The sequence below is a fragment of the Plectropomus leopardus genome, chromosome 4 (genome assembly GCF_026936395.1).
Source record: "Plectropomus leopardus strain MGB_pleo_1.0 chromosome 4, ASM2693639v1, whole genome shotgun sequence".
In the NCBI taxonomy this organism is placed as follows: domain Eukaryota; kingdom Metazoa; phylum Chordata; class Actinopteri; order Perciformes; family Serranidae; genus Plectropomus; species Plectropomus leopardus.
The window spans coordinates 36,777,721-36,797,317 of NC_142179.1; the positions used below are offsets into that span (position 1 = coordinate 36,777,721).

Here is a 19,597-nt window from a genome sequence, read left to right on the forward strand (position 1 = left end):
TCCCTAATGTTTTTGTGCACTAATTAGGTCCCTTAATTTCCCAAAACCAATCGACATTGTATACATAACTCACCTACCTAGACTCTCTTTAGTCCGAGATAAAGTTGAATTGAATGGCATTAAGGAGTGCAGAATGTTCAAAATATGAGGGCGTATCAATGCAAACAGACTTCATCAAAGGGCCTTAAGAAAAACAGAAAAAGGGGTTAGAAAATTTTCTGAAAATTTGATTGATCTCATTTATGAAGTCATGCAACTCCTGCATTGTAAGCAACACGGTCCTGCAAATTTTCACAATAAAATGCCTTGTGTCAACAACTGATGGGATTCTGTCCACAGAGACCTTGTTAGAGAACTTTTATTTTGAAACGAAAGCAGGAACGTTGAGTAAAACAGATAAGGTTGTATTTCCTCTCTGTGGCAGATAAAGACATTGAAACTGTAATAAAAGGTGAGTCAGTACAATTATCAAAAGGCCATCTTCACCGTCCGTTTCTGCTGACAACTGCGTACAGCAGGCGGAAAAAATGGGAGCCACCGTTTAGATGTCTGACCAGCGCTGCTCATGCAGGCAGTGTGGCTGTTCTAAACTGTTTACACAGGCATGATTTTTATTTATTTTATTTTTTTTTGAGAAACAGGTTCTGCAACACTCAGGCACACAGGCAGTGTGTTTCAGGTGTTAGGTGCTCATGGTTTCAGTTAAAATAACTGAATGAGTGAATTGTGGAGAATGTTACAGAGCTAACCATGCGAGTTGCATGTCCATATTGACAAAACTTTAAACATTTCTATTTGTATACGTGATCTAAGAAGCTAACTAACATTATCTCCGGCAGGGAGCCAGCAACATGGTTTTATACATCGAAAGTATAAAAATTAACTGCATGATAACCGAGCCTCTAATTGATACAGGCCTTTATTTTTCAAAATGTGTAGCCACACAGTAAAAGCGACTGGGCATCTAATTGGGACTAGGCTTTATTTCAGGTTTTATGGTATTTTCAGGTAATTACAAACTACTGAAAATATAGTTATGAATATTATATTGTATATCTGCCAATATATCCCCCTAAATCCTACACACTAGATAACCCGATGAAAGCTGACAAAAAAGTGTATCACACACACAACATCCCCAATACCTTTAAAAATAACTATTAAGATTAAATTTAAAATAAGACTGACATTATGTTTGACAGCAAATAGTGGATGACTAAATGTGATCCCAGTTCAATCCAGTAATGTCCTAAACCATTGTACCACCTGCATCAGTTTATCACAGAGAATGTCAAACAAGTGACAGGAGTTTATGTCTCTCAGAGGACAGATGCTCAGCACATCCAGGCTGTCCAGCGTTGGGGTCCAGGAGGCGCTGAGCGTCACCTCACGCATCATATCTGGATCATCCTCTGCCATAAACATATCACCTCCTGATTTGTGAGTGCAGCTCTGCCATGTGGTTTGGTGGGAGGGCACCAAGTTTGAAAAGCATGCACAAGCACTCACGCAGCCCACACTGCAAACAAACACCCATACAACATCAATTAGCGCTCTATGAATATGAGTTAATGAGCAGCTCCGAGTGAAAGAGCACAGCCACACTTCAGAATAATGGCTGACGCCTGTTAGTCCGCCTGTCTCTGCTGCAGCTCACCAAAAAAACAAAACAACTAGACTGACAGAGGCATGAGCAACAGAGAATATTGTTTGATACAGTATCCTGTTTTAATCATACAGCAACATGTTTGAGTTGGACCTGAGCCCAACATACAGGGAGGAAATGTAAAAAAAAAAAAAAAAAAGTCTTCTTTTATTATTTCAAAACATGAAAACAACTGATGCTGGAGTTGTGTTTAAATCAATAATGTAAAGAGTTAAACATGCCAACACATATCAGTTGAGACATATATAACCTACAAACCTAATAATGTAGAACACGTAAAATAATAATAATAATAATAATAATAAAGAAAAACAGTAATTGGTCCTTGTTTGAAATGTGTGTGACTGATTCATATTTTTTTGTTTTATTTTTCTTTGTCCCTTTGAAACTATAATTTAATAATATCAATTAATTAATCTTAGAAATCTCTCTCTTTTCTCGATTTCTTGCCAGTGAACATCATATATCTATATTATAATCGTCTCCGCAAAATATCACGGTTCCACATCATTTCACAATTACTGTTATCATTACTAGATACAATTATTCTTAATGGAATTAAAACTGAAGTTTGTTTTGGTCCATCAAATATTAACTGAAACTTAAAACCTTTTTTTAAATGGAAGTAGGTATAAAAAAAAGTCTGACAGGCAGTTGGGGAGGAAAGGAGATGGGTCAGGTTGTGTATCTTTTTTAGTACGTTACATAAGCAAATGTACCGTTAATGTTTATACCACAGTATACCTTGAAACCATTACATCATTGCAACTCTTGTATGTTTTCCTTCAAACGTGTGATTTTTTTCATTTCCTTTTTTTTCTTTTTAATGTTTGGCTTTTTTTGTTTGTTTGTTTGTTTTGCTTTTTTCTTTGTTTTGCTTTTTGTTTAAATTTTAGCCAGTTTTTTTAAATAGAAAAAATAAAACAATAATTGGCTTTTTTTTAATTTAATATAATTTTTCCCTAAAAATGTTCTCTTTTTTTAAAGAAACCCATGCATTTGGATGGTGTGTTTTATTAAAAGTAATGACAGTGGTTATTTTATGTAGATAGATAGATAGATAGATATAAAGCAGGTTTTCTTTATTAAACAATGGTGAAACATCTCATCCATAACAGGCCAATAATTGCTTTTGAGAATAACTGGATTATATGCCATGTAATTTTGCGCTCTGATTTTTATTCAGTGGGGACCAGTGAGCTAACAGCAGACAGTGATTTGTATTGTGTTCTTTCCTTCATGTGTTACGCTTCTTTTATGCTGCAGCCGCTTACGAAAGGAACAAAGGAATCATTCATTTTCCTAATGTGATAAAAAAAAAACTAGTTCAACCAGTTTAGTTATCTGTGTATTGAAAAAAATAATCATTCTTAGGACTTCACAAATGGAAGCTTTTGTAATATATATATATATATATATATATATATATATATATATACACATATATATATATATGTGTGTGTGGATGGTGCCACTCTGTTGTGTTGTGATTGTTAAATCTGTTTAAAGGTTCAAACAGGAATGAAATACAGATACTTTAATGTTAACTTAAAGCAGATATGAGTAGTGGAGACAGAAATGGTAAATTTAATACTGCATGTGTGTGTGTGTGTGTGTGTGTGTGCGTGTGTGTGTGTGTGTGTGTGTGTGTGTGTGCGCGCGCGTGTGTGTGTGTGCGCACATACTTAATGCCCCTCCTGAATAAGTCAGTGCCCCACTTAGCCCCAGTCAAAAAGTGTGCACACACACCGCTGAGCCCTGATCAATAATAATAACACGGTACTACAACAACCAGGTCACATGACAAGACAAAATAAACAAGGCTCTGCACAGATATATTGCTGAATTTTAGAAATGAAATAATGATGAGTTAAATAGCTTTGAATCAAATTCTACGCAGCCTGAAGGCTCTACAACAGATATGATAAGGCGATGTAAATAATACGTAATAAATCAATTTTGTATAAAACTTGGACTTACATCATTTAAAACTGCTAAGCAGCGATCATCTGAGAGAGAGACCAAAGGCCAAAAAACACTGCTTTATGCTTTATTCAAAGATAAATGTCAAATGAATACCACAATAAGTATGGATGTGCTATCTATAATTACTGACATTTAAAAAAAATACTACAAATCAACTGGTAAAAATTAAACTTCTGTTTGGTTTAGATAGTGACATGATATTTGTTTTATACATAATAATAATAATAATAATAATAATAATAATTAAATAAACTCTTCAGAAGCCTACATCTAACACTGGTAAATCTAGCTGAATGTAAAATACATATGTATACCATGAAACATAATAACTTATACAACTGTAGGACTATATGAATGTGATATGTTAAATAATAACACTTGATTGCGCCCTCATCTGCAGCTCAAAGTAGCATCACGTGTGAAGCACTCCATACATCTGCATGGAGAAATGAACGAGACAAATCCACAATGAAATTAGTTGTTTTTTTTCCCAGCATAACAATTTCGTTTTGAACTGGAGGATTGTGATTTTTTTTTAAGTTTTATTTTATTGTTATTCTTTTTTGTTCTCAAAAAACCCTGGGTTGTAAATGTCAGGAATTATTCTCCACACACGGCCGTAATATTCAAATAAAAAATTACCAAAGCTGGACATACACGGTTTTCATGGGACAGCAGAGCACAGACACGGAGCTTGACCTTCAGCTGAGAGGATAATGATGACGATGATGATGATGATGATAATGATGTCTGACAGACAGCTCTGACACGGTGTCAGCCACCGGCCGCACAGCTCAAACAAAGGCTGGTAACTGTACTGTAATTCAGCACATTTTAATTAAAAACAGCTGAAATCTAATGAAATCAGTTGTTTTCTCCTGGTGATCGTGCCTGTTTAAAGGTGTCACGAGGATCTTTTTGCCTGCTATCCATGACGCTTTGGAGGCGTTGTTTTGCTTCCACCTGAGTCCTGTGATCAGATTAGGAACTGGATTTAATCCGTGCTACACTGCGCCCTTTTCATTATGACTAATGTAGGATCTATTGGCTGAATCTGACAGATGTCTGAAGCTCGGCCATCCGACCCGCGTGATACTTTCACTACTGGTAAAGCTTTAGCGCGAGACTGAGGGGGGAAACAGGTGGAGACACGAGGGCAACAAATTCAGGTCATAGCCTCCTTTTTTTTTTTTTGTCCTCCGCCAGTTGTTAGAACGTGTTAAAAAAATTTTTTAAAAATGCGAAAAGTGGAAAATTTTGATAAATAAGGAGCAAAGGACATTTTTAATTAAAATTGTACAAGATCCATTTATTTAAATTACTTCTTTAAAAACAAATTGTAATGTTTGATTGTTTTTTAAATGTATTTATTTTAGCCTTTTAGTCTTTAAAGACAAATTGCTGAAGTGCTACAATAATAGCCTATCACGTTCAGTTTTTGCACAAATAAATTTCATTTGCCTACCAATAATAATTTCCCATAAAAATACATTTTTAAAAAAGCAGAAAAAACATAATTTATTTACATTTATTTAACATATTTATGCCTAAAAATAGATACATTTTAGCTTAGCCTTAAATCAGTCAAAGCAGAACAGATGCTGCTTAAAGACAAGAACAATTTTGCCAATAATGTTCAAAAATCTATACTGCACATATTACAGGTTATACTTCACTGTTAGGCCTATAAACAGCATCAGAAGCAAATGACAACAATTCTAAAACTTCAATATCTGGTCCAACCATCTGTTGTATGCGGCTGCTGTCCTCTGTCCGTACATACTGTGCTGGGATGTCCGGGAGTCTCTCTCGGCTGGACTGATGAAAAGCTGCCGGTGGCGGAGAGACAGCAGCAAGACAGCCTCCGTCCAGGAGCCGGCAGCTCCCCGCAGCCTGTCCTCTGCCTGCTGAGAGTCACATTAATGAGTCTGCAGTGTGACAATACCGAGCAGACACAGTGTGCAGTAACACAATGACCCTGACTGATGAGCCAGCTGTTGGTGTGCCGGGACGGTCACATGGTGGCCGGCAGCGAGACTGCTGAGGATGCACGAGCACACTGAAAGTCAGGAGCATCGGTGTGTGGAGCTGCACTGACACCTGCTAGACAAACAGTGGTACTGCAACACGAACAGGGTGCTGCCTTCACGTGCTGCTCGGAAACTTCAGCCTCACCTCTCAGAAGTCGTTTTCATCTCAATATCTGAATTTAGGAATTTAGATTAGCAGATTTAGTATCTTGTATTTAATCCTTAAAACCTGACCAAATTGGTTTACCTTCTTTTTTTTTAAGTGATGAGAAAATTACTTATATAATATAGATATATAATAATTCTATAGATAACAATAACATATAACATGCAGATAAAAATAATATAGATATTTAAATTTATGTTTACAAACACACACACACACACACACACACACACACACACACACACACACACACACACACATATACTTATCATTTATTTTTGATTTTTTTGGGGGGTGGGGGGGGTGTATTTTCAGGCAATTATCCTGAGGAGGACACGTCTCGCAAGTTGCTCATTGCATTCCCCACGTTTCAAATAAATCAAACCAGTTTGCTCAGTTTTCAAAGGGTCAATCACTTCTCAAAACCTACACTGACATACGTTTTCTTTTCTTTTCTTTTTTTGGGGGGTAAATCTTTTGTCTAGTTTCTATCGAATGATTATTATTATTATTAATTTAAAATAATAATAATCTTCTGTATTGGTTTTCCTGGTGTCTGTTATTCCCTGATCACCGATGGAGGCGCTAACAGACAGGCGATGAGCTCTGGGGACAACATGAACCTGAAAGTGAAAGTTAATCGCAGCTCCTCTCGGTGTTCACAGACTTAACGCGGTGCTGCTGCAGCTTCACAGGAGCTCTGCAGAATGGAGGTAAGTTTCACATATTTAGCCCACATTTAGAAACAGACTTAACCAGGCTGAAGGAAGGTGAGATGCGGCAGGAGCAGCAGAGTATGTATTATGGTCGGTCAAGTTTGGTTTTACGAGTCGGTTAGTGAGCTCACTGCTGCTGTCGTTGTTTCTCTGGAAAATACATAAAAAAGTTTCTGTGAATTGATCTCTTTTTAATTGATTCAGTCACAGAAGCAAATTACTATGATATGTTCTATTTTCTTCAGGGAGAAGATTAGACTTTAAGGTGAAAAGTGCTACAGTTTGCAGGAAATCTGAAAAGTAAGATTTCCGGTTTTGGCGTTTGACCTTTAAAATAAAAGCTCGTCAATCCAAATGAAAACCATGAGCCTCATACATTTTTCTGTTGCTCATCAAACACATCCCATAATATACACGTGTCATTTTTCAAAGTTAGCGTACAACTGAAAAATGTATAGGGGTGAAAATAGAATTTCTGTTACCAATATATAGAAAACATTGCTTGACAAAATAAAAAATACTCCAAAGGGTAGGTTGTCATACATGTTCAGCAAACAAGTTTACAAAACATATTTTTCATAGATTAACTTCTTTTATTGAAAAAATAAATAAATAAAAAACAAGAAATTCAAATGTAAGAAAGTCAGATGATTTTATATATATATATATATATATATATACAAGGAGAAGGGGAAAGGGAAAGGATAAGAGAAGAGAAGCAATACATGGGAAGAAGTTAATTGGCCGTTTAACGTTTGGCCTGAATATTTGAAGAAATAAGTAAAAGGTACAAGAAAATATCCGGAAAATAAGCAGAAAAAAAGAGCAAAAACATTAAAACAAGCAAACGACCTGAAAAAAGTGCAAAAATATATAGTTATAAATAAAATATAGTTATATATTATATAATAATATAGTTTATATATAGAGTGGACATTTGCCCCAAGTATTTAGATAGCTCTTTAACTCTACCGCTTTCCCCTCATCACTAATTTCTAGGTCATTTTACTATTTAATAATTTATAGCAGATTTCACTTGTAGATAAGATCTTGATCTCAGTATGACTCTCTGATTAAATAAAGTGTATATCTATATTGTAATTTGGGGGACATTTCTTGTTGAGTTTGTCATTGTTTTTTTTATATAATGTTTTTTTTAAAATAAACCAAACCAATTTGCTGACTTTAAACGTTTAAATGCTTGTGAAAGGCTTCTGAAATGTACTGTTAGTGTAAATAATAGACTGAAAATAAAACTAGTGAACTCTGTATTCAGACTGAAGTGGGCCGACAGTTTTAAGATACCCTGCTAAACAAACTGGCTTTACTGTTTATTTATTTTATTTTTTTTATGTGAAAAAGGTCATAAGCAACAAAAAAGAAATGACCCAGATGTTCACAAGAAATCTGTGAAGAAAAAAAAACACAATAGAACAAAACACACACACACACACACACACACACACACAAAAAAAAAAATACAAAGCAAGATATGACCTGGAAAAAATGCTTAAACAATATATTGATTCTGGAAAATTATGAAATATATAAATGTCAATATTGTTCATGGGACAATTTTCCGTAGCTTTTTAAAAAATAGTCTCCTACATCCTACATTGGCACAGTAAACAAGTAAACTTTACTTGTTTACTGTGCCAATAATACCGTCCTCTTTGGTGCTTACGGAGTAAATTGAACTAAATGATTGGATTGTTGAGAATCTTATCAAGCTAACAAAGTCTGTAGCATGTCCATATTGATAACATTTTAAACATATGTACATATTGTATGGGTGATCTTCAGCAGGTAGCCATTAACCCAGTTTTATACATCCAAAGAACTTGTATAAAAATGAACTGCATGGTAACCAGATCGAGCCTCTAATTGAGACAGGCTTTTATTTGTCAAAATGTGTCGTTTTAATTGGGACCAGACTTTTATTTGAAGTTTTAGAGTATGTGGCATGCTGCATTTAGATGGAGGTATAGTATGTGGCCAATAGCTAACTTCAGCTGCCATGTTTTGTTGCAGTTCATCACAGATGTCTCTGTCATCATTGATGAAGCACTTTACAAAGACCAGCGAAGATTAATAAAGATTCTTCAGCCTTACCGCCCTGAGAAAAAAGCTTCCTGCTATGTCGTGAGAGGAACAATGGAGGAGCTGGACAACCTTCGGGCCAAATTAGTAGCCGAGAGGCGTCATTCCAGTCCGCTCAGCCGGAGACGAACCAGTCAGCGAGACACTTCACCCAGTATCAAACCTGTGGAGGTATCTGGGCTTATTATGGCTTACATTGATCAAAAATGTTCGAAGGAACTTAAGAAAATTCAAGGGACCAGTTTTGTCATTGAAACACAGCCTGACCTCAGAACAGCGCACAGTAAACCTAGCACCACAGTGTGGGTGACTTTCAGACCTAAACATGTGTCTGTCAGCCCTGTTCGTGGCGAATTCGTCAGACAGCGATTCGTCACATTCTACCAGAGGACTGCGTCTGACCTGCAGGTCACATCGGTCCCCTCCACAGCGCACAGAGACCTGCAGAGGACATTTCCGTGCCTCCTCTTTAACCCCAGCCACAACAGATCGGAGGTCACAGTGACCGGGCCTTTTGTGCACATCGCTAAACTGAAAGAGTTCCTGTCACAAAATATGCAGAGCTCAAGCAAGAGTCCAGCGAAAAAAGGTCCAGCACGCGCTCCAAGCAGCAGGACCCCACGTCCTCCATCCACCCCCAGCACACACCCTGAGGAAGAAACATGTGTCATCTGTATGGAAGTGATGGTCAGCGCAGAGAAACAGACTCTGCGGTGCAAGCACTCGTTCTGCAGAAGCTGTCTGAAAACTGCTTTTGACTACAAGCCTGCGTGCCCGACGTGTGGAGAGTTATACGGCACTCTGAAGGGGACGCAGCCTGAGGGAGGCAAAATGGACGTCAGCAGAGGCTCTGCGTCTTTACCAGGATATGAGAAATACGGAACAATAATCATCCATTATTATATTCCAAGTGGCATCCAAAAGGTAAGACTACAGATACAACACTGAGCTATTTAATTTCTACCTTTGAAACAGTAAATGAACTCAAAGTTAGGGTTGCAGCGGTATACTGCTTTTAACCCTTTTCTCACTGCGGTATGAAAGTTGACAGTTATTATATAATATATGTTTGCTTATTTAAGGTAATGACAAAAGTGTATCTGGATCGAGAATTGCGCCTTTTTTTAAGTTATTTTGAAAGGGAACATTTTTTTACACATGGTGCCGTTAACCCTTTGAAACCTGAGCAAGTTGGCTTGTTTTCTTTCAAAAACACAGGAAGACGTTACAAGCTACGAGTTACAAGACAGTTATCTGAAATTTATAAAGAAAAGAAACAATACAAATAGTTGTTGGGGTATAGAATTGCTTCTTTTAAAGTCATTTTGAAATGGGACACTTTTCTTTTTCTTTTCTTTTTTTTCTCTTATTAACTCTTAAAACTGAGCAAGTTGTCTTGATTTCTTTAAAAACATGGGAAGAGGTTAAAAGCTAAGAGTTGCAACAAAAACTATTGATAACTAAAAAAACAAATTATAAAAAAACCCAAATATTAAATATATAGATACAATAGTATATTACTGTGGTAATAATAATGGGCATTTTTCCACAATTTATTTTTATTATTATCTTCTAATGATTTTTCTCTATTTCTCTCTCTTAAAGCTAATTTTCAGGTCATTTTTTCCTAATGTATTGCAGTTTACGGAATATCTCTTGCTAAGTTGCTTGTTGCCTTTTTTAGCCATGTTTTCAAAAGAAATCAAACCTATTGTCTCAAGTTTCAAAGGTTTAAATGCACATGAACGGAGTCTGAATGCAGTGCAAGAAAACCAGTGGTTGTTTATTTTTAACCAAAGGGTTAAAACAGTTGTTTCATGTTGCAATTGCAGTAATAATTACATTGTAACTAATGCACAGCAAAAAGAAACTACTTGTTTTAATTTTTAAAAAGTCAGTGTCAGGGCTACCTTAAGTTTTTAAGCTGACTGAAGTAGAATCATTGGAAAATTACCTCAACTCATTTTCTCAAATTCATTCAATTCAAAATTTTAAGGCAGCCCAGACACTAGCTTTTTAAAGTTAAAACAATTAGCTTCTTTTTACTGTATAATAATAATAATTATTATTAAAATATTTTCTAATACCACGATACCAAGATACCAATATTTTCTGAGACAGTTATGGTACAATGAAAACTTTATACTGTTGCAACCCTACTTGGGACACTTGCTAGCTCTTCCAGGAGCTCCCAGCTGCAGCTGACAGAGGACATCAGAGAGTGGAGCTGCCTCATCACTGATGAATGGAACTTATTTCACATGATAACAGGGGAGTATCAGGAGGGATCAACTGGAACCACCAGAAGCATCCCAGTGAGACTCTTACATGACTGGACAGTCAGAGGATCCAGTCCAGGGGTGTCAGACTCACTTTAGTTCCTGGGCCACATACAGCCCAATATGATCTCAAGTGGGCCAGACCAATTAAATCATTGCAATGAGATGCACATTGTTGGCTTTTTTGCCAGTATCTGATCTGTCCATATTTTTGGTAGATTTCCCATGTGAATATATGCACTCATGTTGTTCCCCCTAACTGCAGAGAACATCAAGTCTCTCCGGTAGTGGAATTAACATATTATGCTATACTCATTAAAGTCCCATAATGCTAGCACCATCATTTCAACCCGTCATATTGGTAGAAATGCTCATTTCGGGCCAATAATTCATTTTAAAGCCATTATCTGCTGTTAGCGATGGTGCGCCGATATTGTTGTGCATCTCTACCACTGCATCATAACCTCTAAATAACATCACCTCCAAATGATGAACAGTCTGAGATGTTTTAAGAAATTCAGCCAGTGAGAGGTAGTCAGTCTACCTTACTACTTAAAGCTGCCTCCTGTGTGTCTGCAGCGGGAGCATCCTAACCCCGGGCAGCCGTATGAAGGCGTGTCCCGCACAGCCTACCTGCCAGACTCCCCTGAAGGCAGACGGACCCTGAAACTGCTGAGGAGAGCCTTCAATCAGAGAGTCATCTTCACTGTCGGTCGCTCAACCACCAGCGGCAGAAACAACGTGGTCACATGGAACGATATTCACCACAAAACTGCCACACATGGAGGACCTACTCAGTAAGCACTTTTATTTAGCTACATTACATTGAAGTGATGTGTATTTATGTACTGCTAAATATACAGAGTGGGCCTCTGATGTAATCACACAAACAATGTATTGTGCACAGTATAATAACTTGGCATTCATTCATTTATATATATATATTTATATATATGTGTGTGTGTGTGTGTGTGTGTGTGTGTGTGTGTATCCAGTGGTATTCCGATCCTTTACATCCTTTACTTAATTAAAAGTACTAATACCACCCTGTGAAAATACACTTAAAGTCCTGCATTGGAAATTGCACTTTAAAATAAGAAAATATAATCAGGAAAATGTACTAAAGTACTAAAAGTAAAAGTACACAGTACAGAAAGAAAACAGAAGAAAACAACACATAACTAAAAAAAACACACAAAAAAACTCAAAATTATTTAGATTTTAGGGTCATTTTTAACACCATAAAAATTGAATTATATATATAAAAAAGAAAACCCATACAAAAAAACTAACAAAATATTTTTTTAAAAACCACCCTTAACCCTAAAAAAGTATGAGGAGAAAAAAACATGCCATAAAAAATGCAATATTATAACATCCAAAAACCTCAGTACTATTTAATATAAAAAAAAGAAAAAACAAACCCCAAAACTCAAAATTATTACAAAAAATTAGAAAATGACTCAAATGTTTATCAAAACAGTTGGCAATTCATTTTCCAGGAACTGACTGATTGGCTTATCAACTAATTATAGGAGCAGTACTTGTATAAACTGTTTGGTAGTTTTATTTATAATAACATCATATTATTATACATTGTATTTTATAAATCCTTCTTATATTTTTCAAGAAAAAAAATCTTAATTTGTAAAATAACTAAAGCTGTCAGATCAGTTTAGTGAAGTAAAAAGTACAATATGGAGTGGAATAAAATACTCAAGTAAAGTACAAATACCTTTAAATTCATACTTAAGTACATTATTTGAGGAAATGTACTTACATTACACCACTGTATCTTTGTATTTATGGCAAGAATGCTTAATGTGACCTAAATGTAATTATCAGTGCAGAAATCTGATATGATTTCACAGGGAGAACAATATAGGGTTAATGCACATCACTATAACTCACTGCATGTTCAGACACTGTCCATATGAAATCAGTGAATTTCTGTTATTGTGTTTGCAGCTATGCATATCCAGATCCTTATTATCTCAGCCGAGTTCAAGATGAACTGAAAGCCAAGGGGATCGAATGAGTCACTTTAAGGTTTGTCAACACATGAATATAGAATTGTAAGGACATACTGAATTATTTTACGAAAAAATTATGGGGAGAGGGGAATATGGCACAGAAAACTATGAACCAGGAGAAATAAATAATGTCATTCTACAGGGCTTGCACAGTCATGGAAAACATGGAAAAATCATGGAATTCAACAATCTTGTTTTCCATGTCTGGGAAAGTCATGGAATCAGTAAGATCCTATAAAGTTTTGGTAAAATCATGGAATGCTGTTGTGTTGAAGAAATTGGTTTAGTAATCCTGCAATGGTAACCTTCAATATAATGTTATATAACAGCAAATGTATTTTCTGTAGCTGTTGGTGTAAAGAAGCTCTAATATGCGCTTATTGTGATGTTTGGTTTACCATCTCTCTCCACATTCTGCCTCTCTCCAGCTCTACACCAGCTACAACTATGTTAGAAGAATAGAATAGTTGAATCTGGCCTGTTTGACTGAGAGAAAACCAACTGTGATTTAACATGTGGGGTCATGAATCTCAGAGTTATCATTCCTATACTATGCACCACTACTAATTTAAGTTACACTATATTTCTTGGATAGAGCTATTTTAGTTATATATATTGTTAATGATTATGGAAATATTATAATTGCTCCTTGAAAAGTCATGGAAAAGTTTTGAATTTTTTCCCATGAAAATATGTAGGAATCCTGACTTTAATATACGTTGATGTTATGATAATAATAATAATTAAAGCTGCAAGCAGCGATGAACAGGCCCTCGCACCCCTATGCAAGTTGGGGCTACTGGCAGGACTCAGAGTGACGCAATCGTCCATTTCAGTGAAAGTCGGAAAAAGTACACAAAGAGTTTAAACCCTTGAGTGAGATATTTCACATGGTGTAGTACTTCCTGCGGCCACTATGTGGCGCTGGAGGCCACACACAAAATCTCCGTTACCTTGGTCTACATCATTTGTAGACCAAACCATGTCAATTTCATGTAAATCAAAGGATAGTTGTGTTACAAGGCTTACTTCCTGTCGCCAGTAGGTGGCTCAGTGAGTATCATAGTTAAATGACATGTTGATGTGTTCAGGGCTGCAGCCTGATCACAACAGTGAAATTAGGGTCCAATCAGTCGATGCAAAGTGAAATTAAAATAACTTCCTGTTTGGCAGGGACTACTTGGTATCCCTGGCAACAGCGTTCATGGAAAACCTATACTTCAGAGGGAGGCATCATTCTTCTTAAAGTCTTAAAGCTTTTGTCACCAGATTTGAAGTCAATCAGATAAAATCTGTAGGAGCATTCCATCAATGAAGAAAGCATGTAATTTCCATGACATTTCATATTGCCGGTAGAAAGCGCTATAAGTAATGGTAATGGTTGTCATGTAGATGTGTTCGGGGCAAGACTGTCATCAAACATGTGAAGTTTGGTGCAGATTGGACCATGTCCCTACTCGGAGCTCTAGATGAAATGTACCGCAGGGGCTTCTTCGTTGAAATTTTGCAGGGGGCGCTACAGAGCCATTTTGGCACATCAGTGCAAAACAAATCATATCAGATATCACATTTTAGGATTTCTGATGTGTGTGTCACGTTTGGTGAGTTTTGGTGCATGCCTTACCTGTCAACAAGTGCTTACAGTTTTATGGGGAATAATGTGTAACTTTGGCAACAGCATTTGATGAAAATTCAAAAGCTTTACTTCTGTGCATCATGAAGGTCTTTACAGTATTCTACTTGAATATGAGGTCAATCCAGTTAACCTGCTACAGGGGAAAAATCAAAGAGTAAAACAAGTAACTTCCTGCTACCAATAGGTGGTGCTATGACTAAGATTCAAAATTGCACTACAAATCTCTTCAGTCCTGAACACTTATTAAGTCAGTGAAATTTTGTAAAGATCTGACCAACTGGGGTGAAGTTGAATAATGTCCTGTTGAAACAACAAAACAAACAAAATTGTCCACCCCACCACGGTAACGCCTTTCAACGAAAACTCTAAATATTAATTTTTAAGCATCTTAAGGATTTTTTGAAACCATTTTGAGATCAACTGAGTCAACCTGCTAGGAGCTGGACATCTTCGTGTAAAACTTTGCCCTTTCTGTGCCAATAGGTGGTGCTCTCAATATCGCTTAAAATTGTCATATAGATGTGTTCAGGGCAGGACTCCTATCAAACATGTGAAATTTGGGTCATATTGGACGATTTACAGCAGAGTTACATACCACTCTGTTTACTTCTTGGTTCATAGCAGAACATGCAAATTAGATGCCTCATAAGGGTCACACAGTGTGATGAAAACTCATGACTTGAATAACTTTTGATGTCAAATGTCTTGTGAGGGTAGCCATAAAATTTGAAGTCAATTTGATGAAAGCTCTAAGAGAAATTTGAAGAATTACAACCTCGGAAAATGGCCAAAAATACACCAAAATTAAAACTTAAAATCAAAATGGCTGACTTCCTGTTGCTTTTACGGTATGACCCCAAGAGACTTTTTTGTAGGACTTGGGGTGTTACACAGGTCTCCAAAGTTTCACAGCTCTCGGTAAAAGGTGCTGCAGGGGCCCATTCATTGAAAATCAATAGGGGGTGCTACTGATACATTTCCTCCCACCGATGCACGAGAACATTAATATATCAAAATTTTCAATACACCTATAATAATAATAATAATAATAATGATAATAAAATGTATATTGTTTATACATAGAAATGTTGCATACATTTTTTATATCTTATTTTTTAAAAAAAACACCAACACCTTATTATTATTGTTATTATTATTATAAACTTTATTTGTATAGCACCTTTTATACAGGAAATCCAGCTCAATGTGCATCACAACAAAGAAATAACATGCACCAAGGTCTTCACATGAAAAGACATAAAGACATAATAAAACCTGCATTTAAAAATAAGAGAAGATCAGAAAAGAATATACACAATTCATTTTCACACTGATAAAACCCACTTGATAATAGTAGTAAAAATAAGATACAAATAGGGATAAAACTAGAATGCTCATTTAGATAATATTTATAAAAATAAAGCTCAAAATAGAGTGTATAAAATGAAGGAAAAAACACATTTAACATTCTAAAGAGGTGCAACTGTGCTAAAGGGTGAAACTAAGCAGTTAAGACAGATACATTTTTAGTTCTCGTTTTAAAATATTTATCGAGGTGGCCTATGGTCTATAGGCAGTGTGTTTCAGAGCTTTGGAGCGTAACTGACAAACGCTGCATCTCCAGTTTTCTTTAGGCTGTTTTTGGGAACCCCTCAATAAACCAGCTGCAGATCATCACAGTGTTCATGGAAGCGAGTCAGGAATGAGAGTTAGCAATGTTCCCCAATAATTAATAATAACAACTCATGCAGAGAACCTCTGGAATGAATCCTTAAACCCGGAAATGATTTAGCATTTCAGCACCTCTGGTTCCCTTGTCAAAGTCAGTGGTTTTTTTTAAATGGGTTTCTGGTGAAAAGCTTGAAATAAGGCCTGCGGTTACCACAAGCTGAGAAGACTTTCACATTTTGTTCTATGACATAAAACAAGTCAGTAAATTCCCCACTGTGAGATTTGAAGCTTTTGTGTGTCTTCAAAAAGGCGATTGCTAATAAGTGGTAAATGAAACTACATAACATCATCATGTCAGACCCCACTGAGCACGACTTTACAGTCTCACTGTGGTGGCGACGTTAAATCAAGCGACCGTTGTATATTTTATTTATAGCCATTACCTTTTTACCTCTGATGATTGCATTTAGGCTTCAAAAATCCTGAAAGTGGTGTTCATTTGTGAGGATTATATTGCTGAACAAAACATGCAAGTATCATAAACGTTCATTTGCTACAGAGCTTATTTTTCTCAATGATCCTAAATCCATTGGACAAATCCCATAGGCTTTCTGGCGAGGAAACCAGGGCGATGCTAACTTTCACATCAGCCTACAGAAAAATGTCACCCCTATCAGCTTCAACTGTCTGTCAGTTTGTATTTGTATAAATGTATCTGCATTTTTTCTTTTTTTTTTCACAATATTTATTGCTCATGGGCATTCTTGGATTATTGTTTGTTGACTCATTTAGTTTTTTATCTGTGAAATGATTGAAGTCACTAAATATGGAAAATGACATTTGAAATATGAAAGTCACTTGTTTTTTGGTCTTTTGATGGTTCTTTAAGCTTCATGATGTGTTTGCAGTCTTGCTGCCTTTAAATGGAGTCGTGTTTATGGGGTGCATCAGTATGAACGCCTTGCTCTGTGTGGTAGTCACTCCGTCATAAGTGGAAATTTTCTGAGCACTCTAAGTTCACGAGTTGTGAAGTCTTGGCTGATATTTTTAGCAAGAACTTTTTTTACTTTGTAAAACCTATTGTTTATGTCGCTCGACCAATTAACCCTTTCAAACCTGGATCAATATCAGTTTTCTTGTGTTCTGTTCAGATGCCTTCACAAGTGTTTAAAACCTTTGAACCCTGCGCACATTGGTTTGCTTTTTTTTTAAGCATGGGACATTTTCTGCAAATTGCAACAAATTAGATTTGAAAAAAAAAACATAATAGTAAAACGTGTTCAAACTGTATTTCTAATTATCATACTTATATATTGAAATTATTTTACAGAATTATTATTATCTTTGAGCACTTTTTTCAGGTAATGTCTTGGTTTTTCTTATCTTTTCTTTTTTGTCTTTTTTCCAATAAAGCTGAACTGAATGCATATCAGACAATTAAACTTACCTCCTATTAAGTTTTTTTCTATGAATCACTTTGATCCAGGTGTGCTGCTGCAGTTTTTTGAAAATAAATGACCTTACTGTGCTCAGATTAGTGTTTTCCTTGATGACCATTTTTATTGAATATATGTCAGAGTTGTTTGAAACATTACAGACCAGCTGTTACACCTCCTATACACAAGTTAGAGTTACTTAGTGCACCTTAATAACATGAACTTCGTTGAACTGAGTACATTACAGTAATGCATTAAAATATGCAATAACATATGCACATTTTAATGGTTGTATTATGTATTTATCTCACGGCCAGGTTTTAAAGAAAAAAAGCCTGGTTTGGAAGGCATTTTTTCTTCAAAATCGCTACAATTATACCATTTATCATTGCAAGAAAGAAAGAAATCATAGTAGGATTTGGTCCTTGGACACCTCATGTGCATCAGACAAAAACATAACCAAATCTGATCTGAAAATAACCTTGTGAAATCTCATTAGAACCAGTTATTCTACATGTCTCAGTTAAAATCAAACTTGCCCTCTCTGAGTGTTCGCAGATACACACATTGGCTCACCCTAATTTATAAGGCTGTTTTAGGCTTGTTTCCCCCTTATTAGTGTGCTTTATTGCAGAAAACAAGCAGTTGCTATGCCTTGTGTTCTTGTGCTACTCTTCTTTTATCTGTTCCTCGGGCAAGGACAGAATTTGGTAAAAGAGCTTTCAGCTTTGCTGCCCCCTCTGCGTGGAACACTCTACAGATTAAACTGAAACTCTCTGAATTTATTCCACCTTTACTTTCCATTCTATCCTGAGGGGCAGACGGCGTGAGACCATTGAACAGTTCCTGTGTTTTAAATCTTAATTTTTTTATTTACTGTTGTGTTTTAGCTCCCACACTTCTTACTGAAAACAGTATTGCATCTACAACCAAAACTGTAAATATTAATCTGTACTGTCACATGTATGTTACTGTTTATGACATGTGCTGCCGACCTCTTAGCCAGGTCACCCTTGTGAAAGAGATCCTGATCTCAATGGGTTTTTATCTGGTTAAATAAAGGTTATATAAAATTTGGCCAAAAATAAATTGTTTGCACAAACTTACCAGCATGCATGACAATTTTTCACTTTCAAACATCAAAGAGAAACGAAGAACTAATTGAAGGTGGAGGAAGGGTTGTGCATTTCCCCCAAGTCACCCATGGCTTGGAAAAGTAGAAGAAAAAAGTCACACCCTTGCCAGCCCCAATCATAATATTATGAGATTAAACTTTTTTTTAAAAAACTTTTTTGAGGAATGAAGTCACAGATTAAGTTGGGAGAGTCAGGTAATAGTTATAGATCAATGGTCAAAATTAGGAGATTTGAAGGTTGAAAATGGACACAGGATCTTACCATATTACCCAGCTCTCTGGTGTTAATCTATGACTATATTACCAGTTTAACCTCATAATATTACGACTTCATTATGGTAAATGTACATGTGTTTTTTTCCCTCATAGTAATAGAACTTTTTTTTTCTCAATATTACAACTTTTTTTTCTGTAATATTATGACTATTCTCAAAATGTAATGTTTTTTTTTTCTTTAACACGGTCCCTATCCTCCATCATTTAAAACAGCATAGGAGTATTTCATCAAAATCCCTTAATTTGACATGTCTCATTTAAAATTTGGCCCAAAATAAAGTTTGGACGAACTAACCAGCATGTGCGAAAAGAGTGAAAAACTTAATCATTTAATTAATTAATTAATTGTTTTAGTCCAGGACTTCGTCTTCAATTTTTCACCTCCAAACATAAAAGGGTACATTTCTTGTTTGTTTTTAGCTGAAGGTGGTCATGCATTTCAACCCAGGTCACTCAGGGAAAAAAAA

General features: G+C 36.0%; 1 protein-coding gene across 4 annotated transcripts; it reads left to right on the forward strand.

Moving 5' to 3' along the window:
* Positions 1 to 6,423: 6,423 nt before the first annotated feature.
* LOC121944507 (uncharacterized) lies at positions 6,424 to 18,825 on the forward strand. 4 transcript variants are annotated; one of them, XM_088077216.1, is made up of 5 exons: positions 6,424 to 6,561; positions 8,596 to 9,588; positions 11,523 to 11,740; positions 12,912 to 12,992; positions 13,119 to 18,825. In XM_088077216.1, the coding sequence occupies exons 1-4, from the start codon at positions 6,556 to 6,558 to the stop codon at positions 12,979 to 12,981; spliced, it is 1,287 nt and encodes a 428-aa protein (XP_087933342.1). In that variant the 5' UTR covers positions 6,424 to 6,555; the 3' UTR covers positions 12,982 to 12,992; positions 13,119 to 18,825. The 4 variants fall into 4 exon arrangements, with proteins under 4 accessions (XP_087933342.1, XP_087933343.1, XP_042344253.2 ...); XM_088077217.1 differs by having other exon boundaries at positions 14,150 to 18,825; XM_042488319.2 differs by having other exon boundaries at positions 12,912 to 18,825.
* Positions 18,826 to 19,597: the final 772 nt, after the last annotated feature.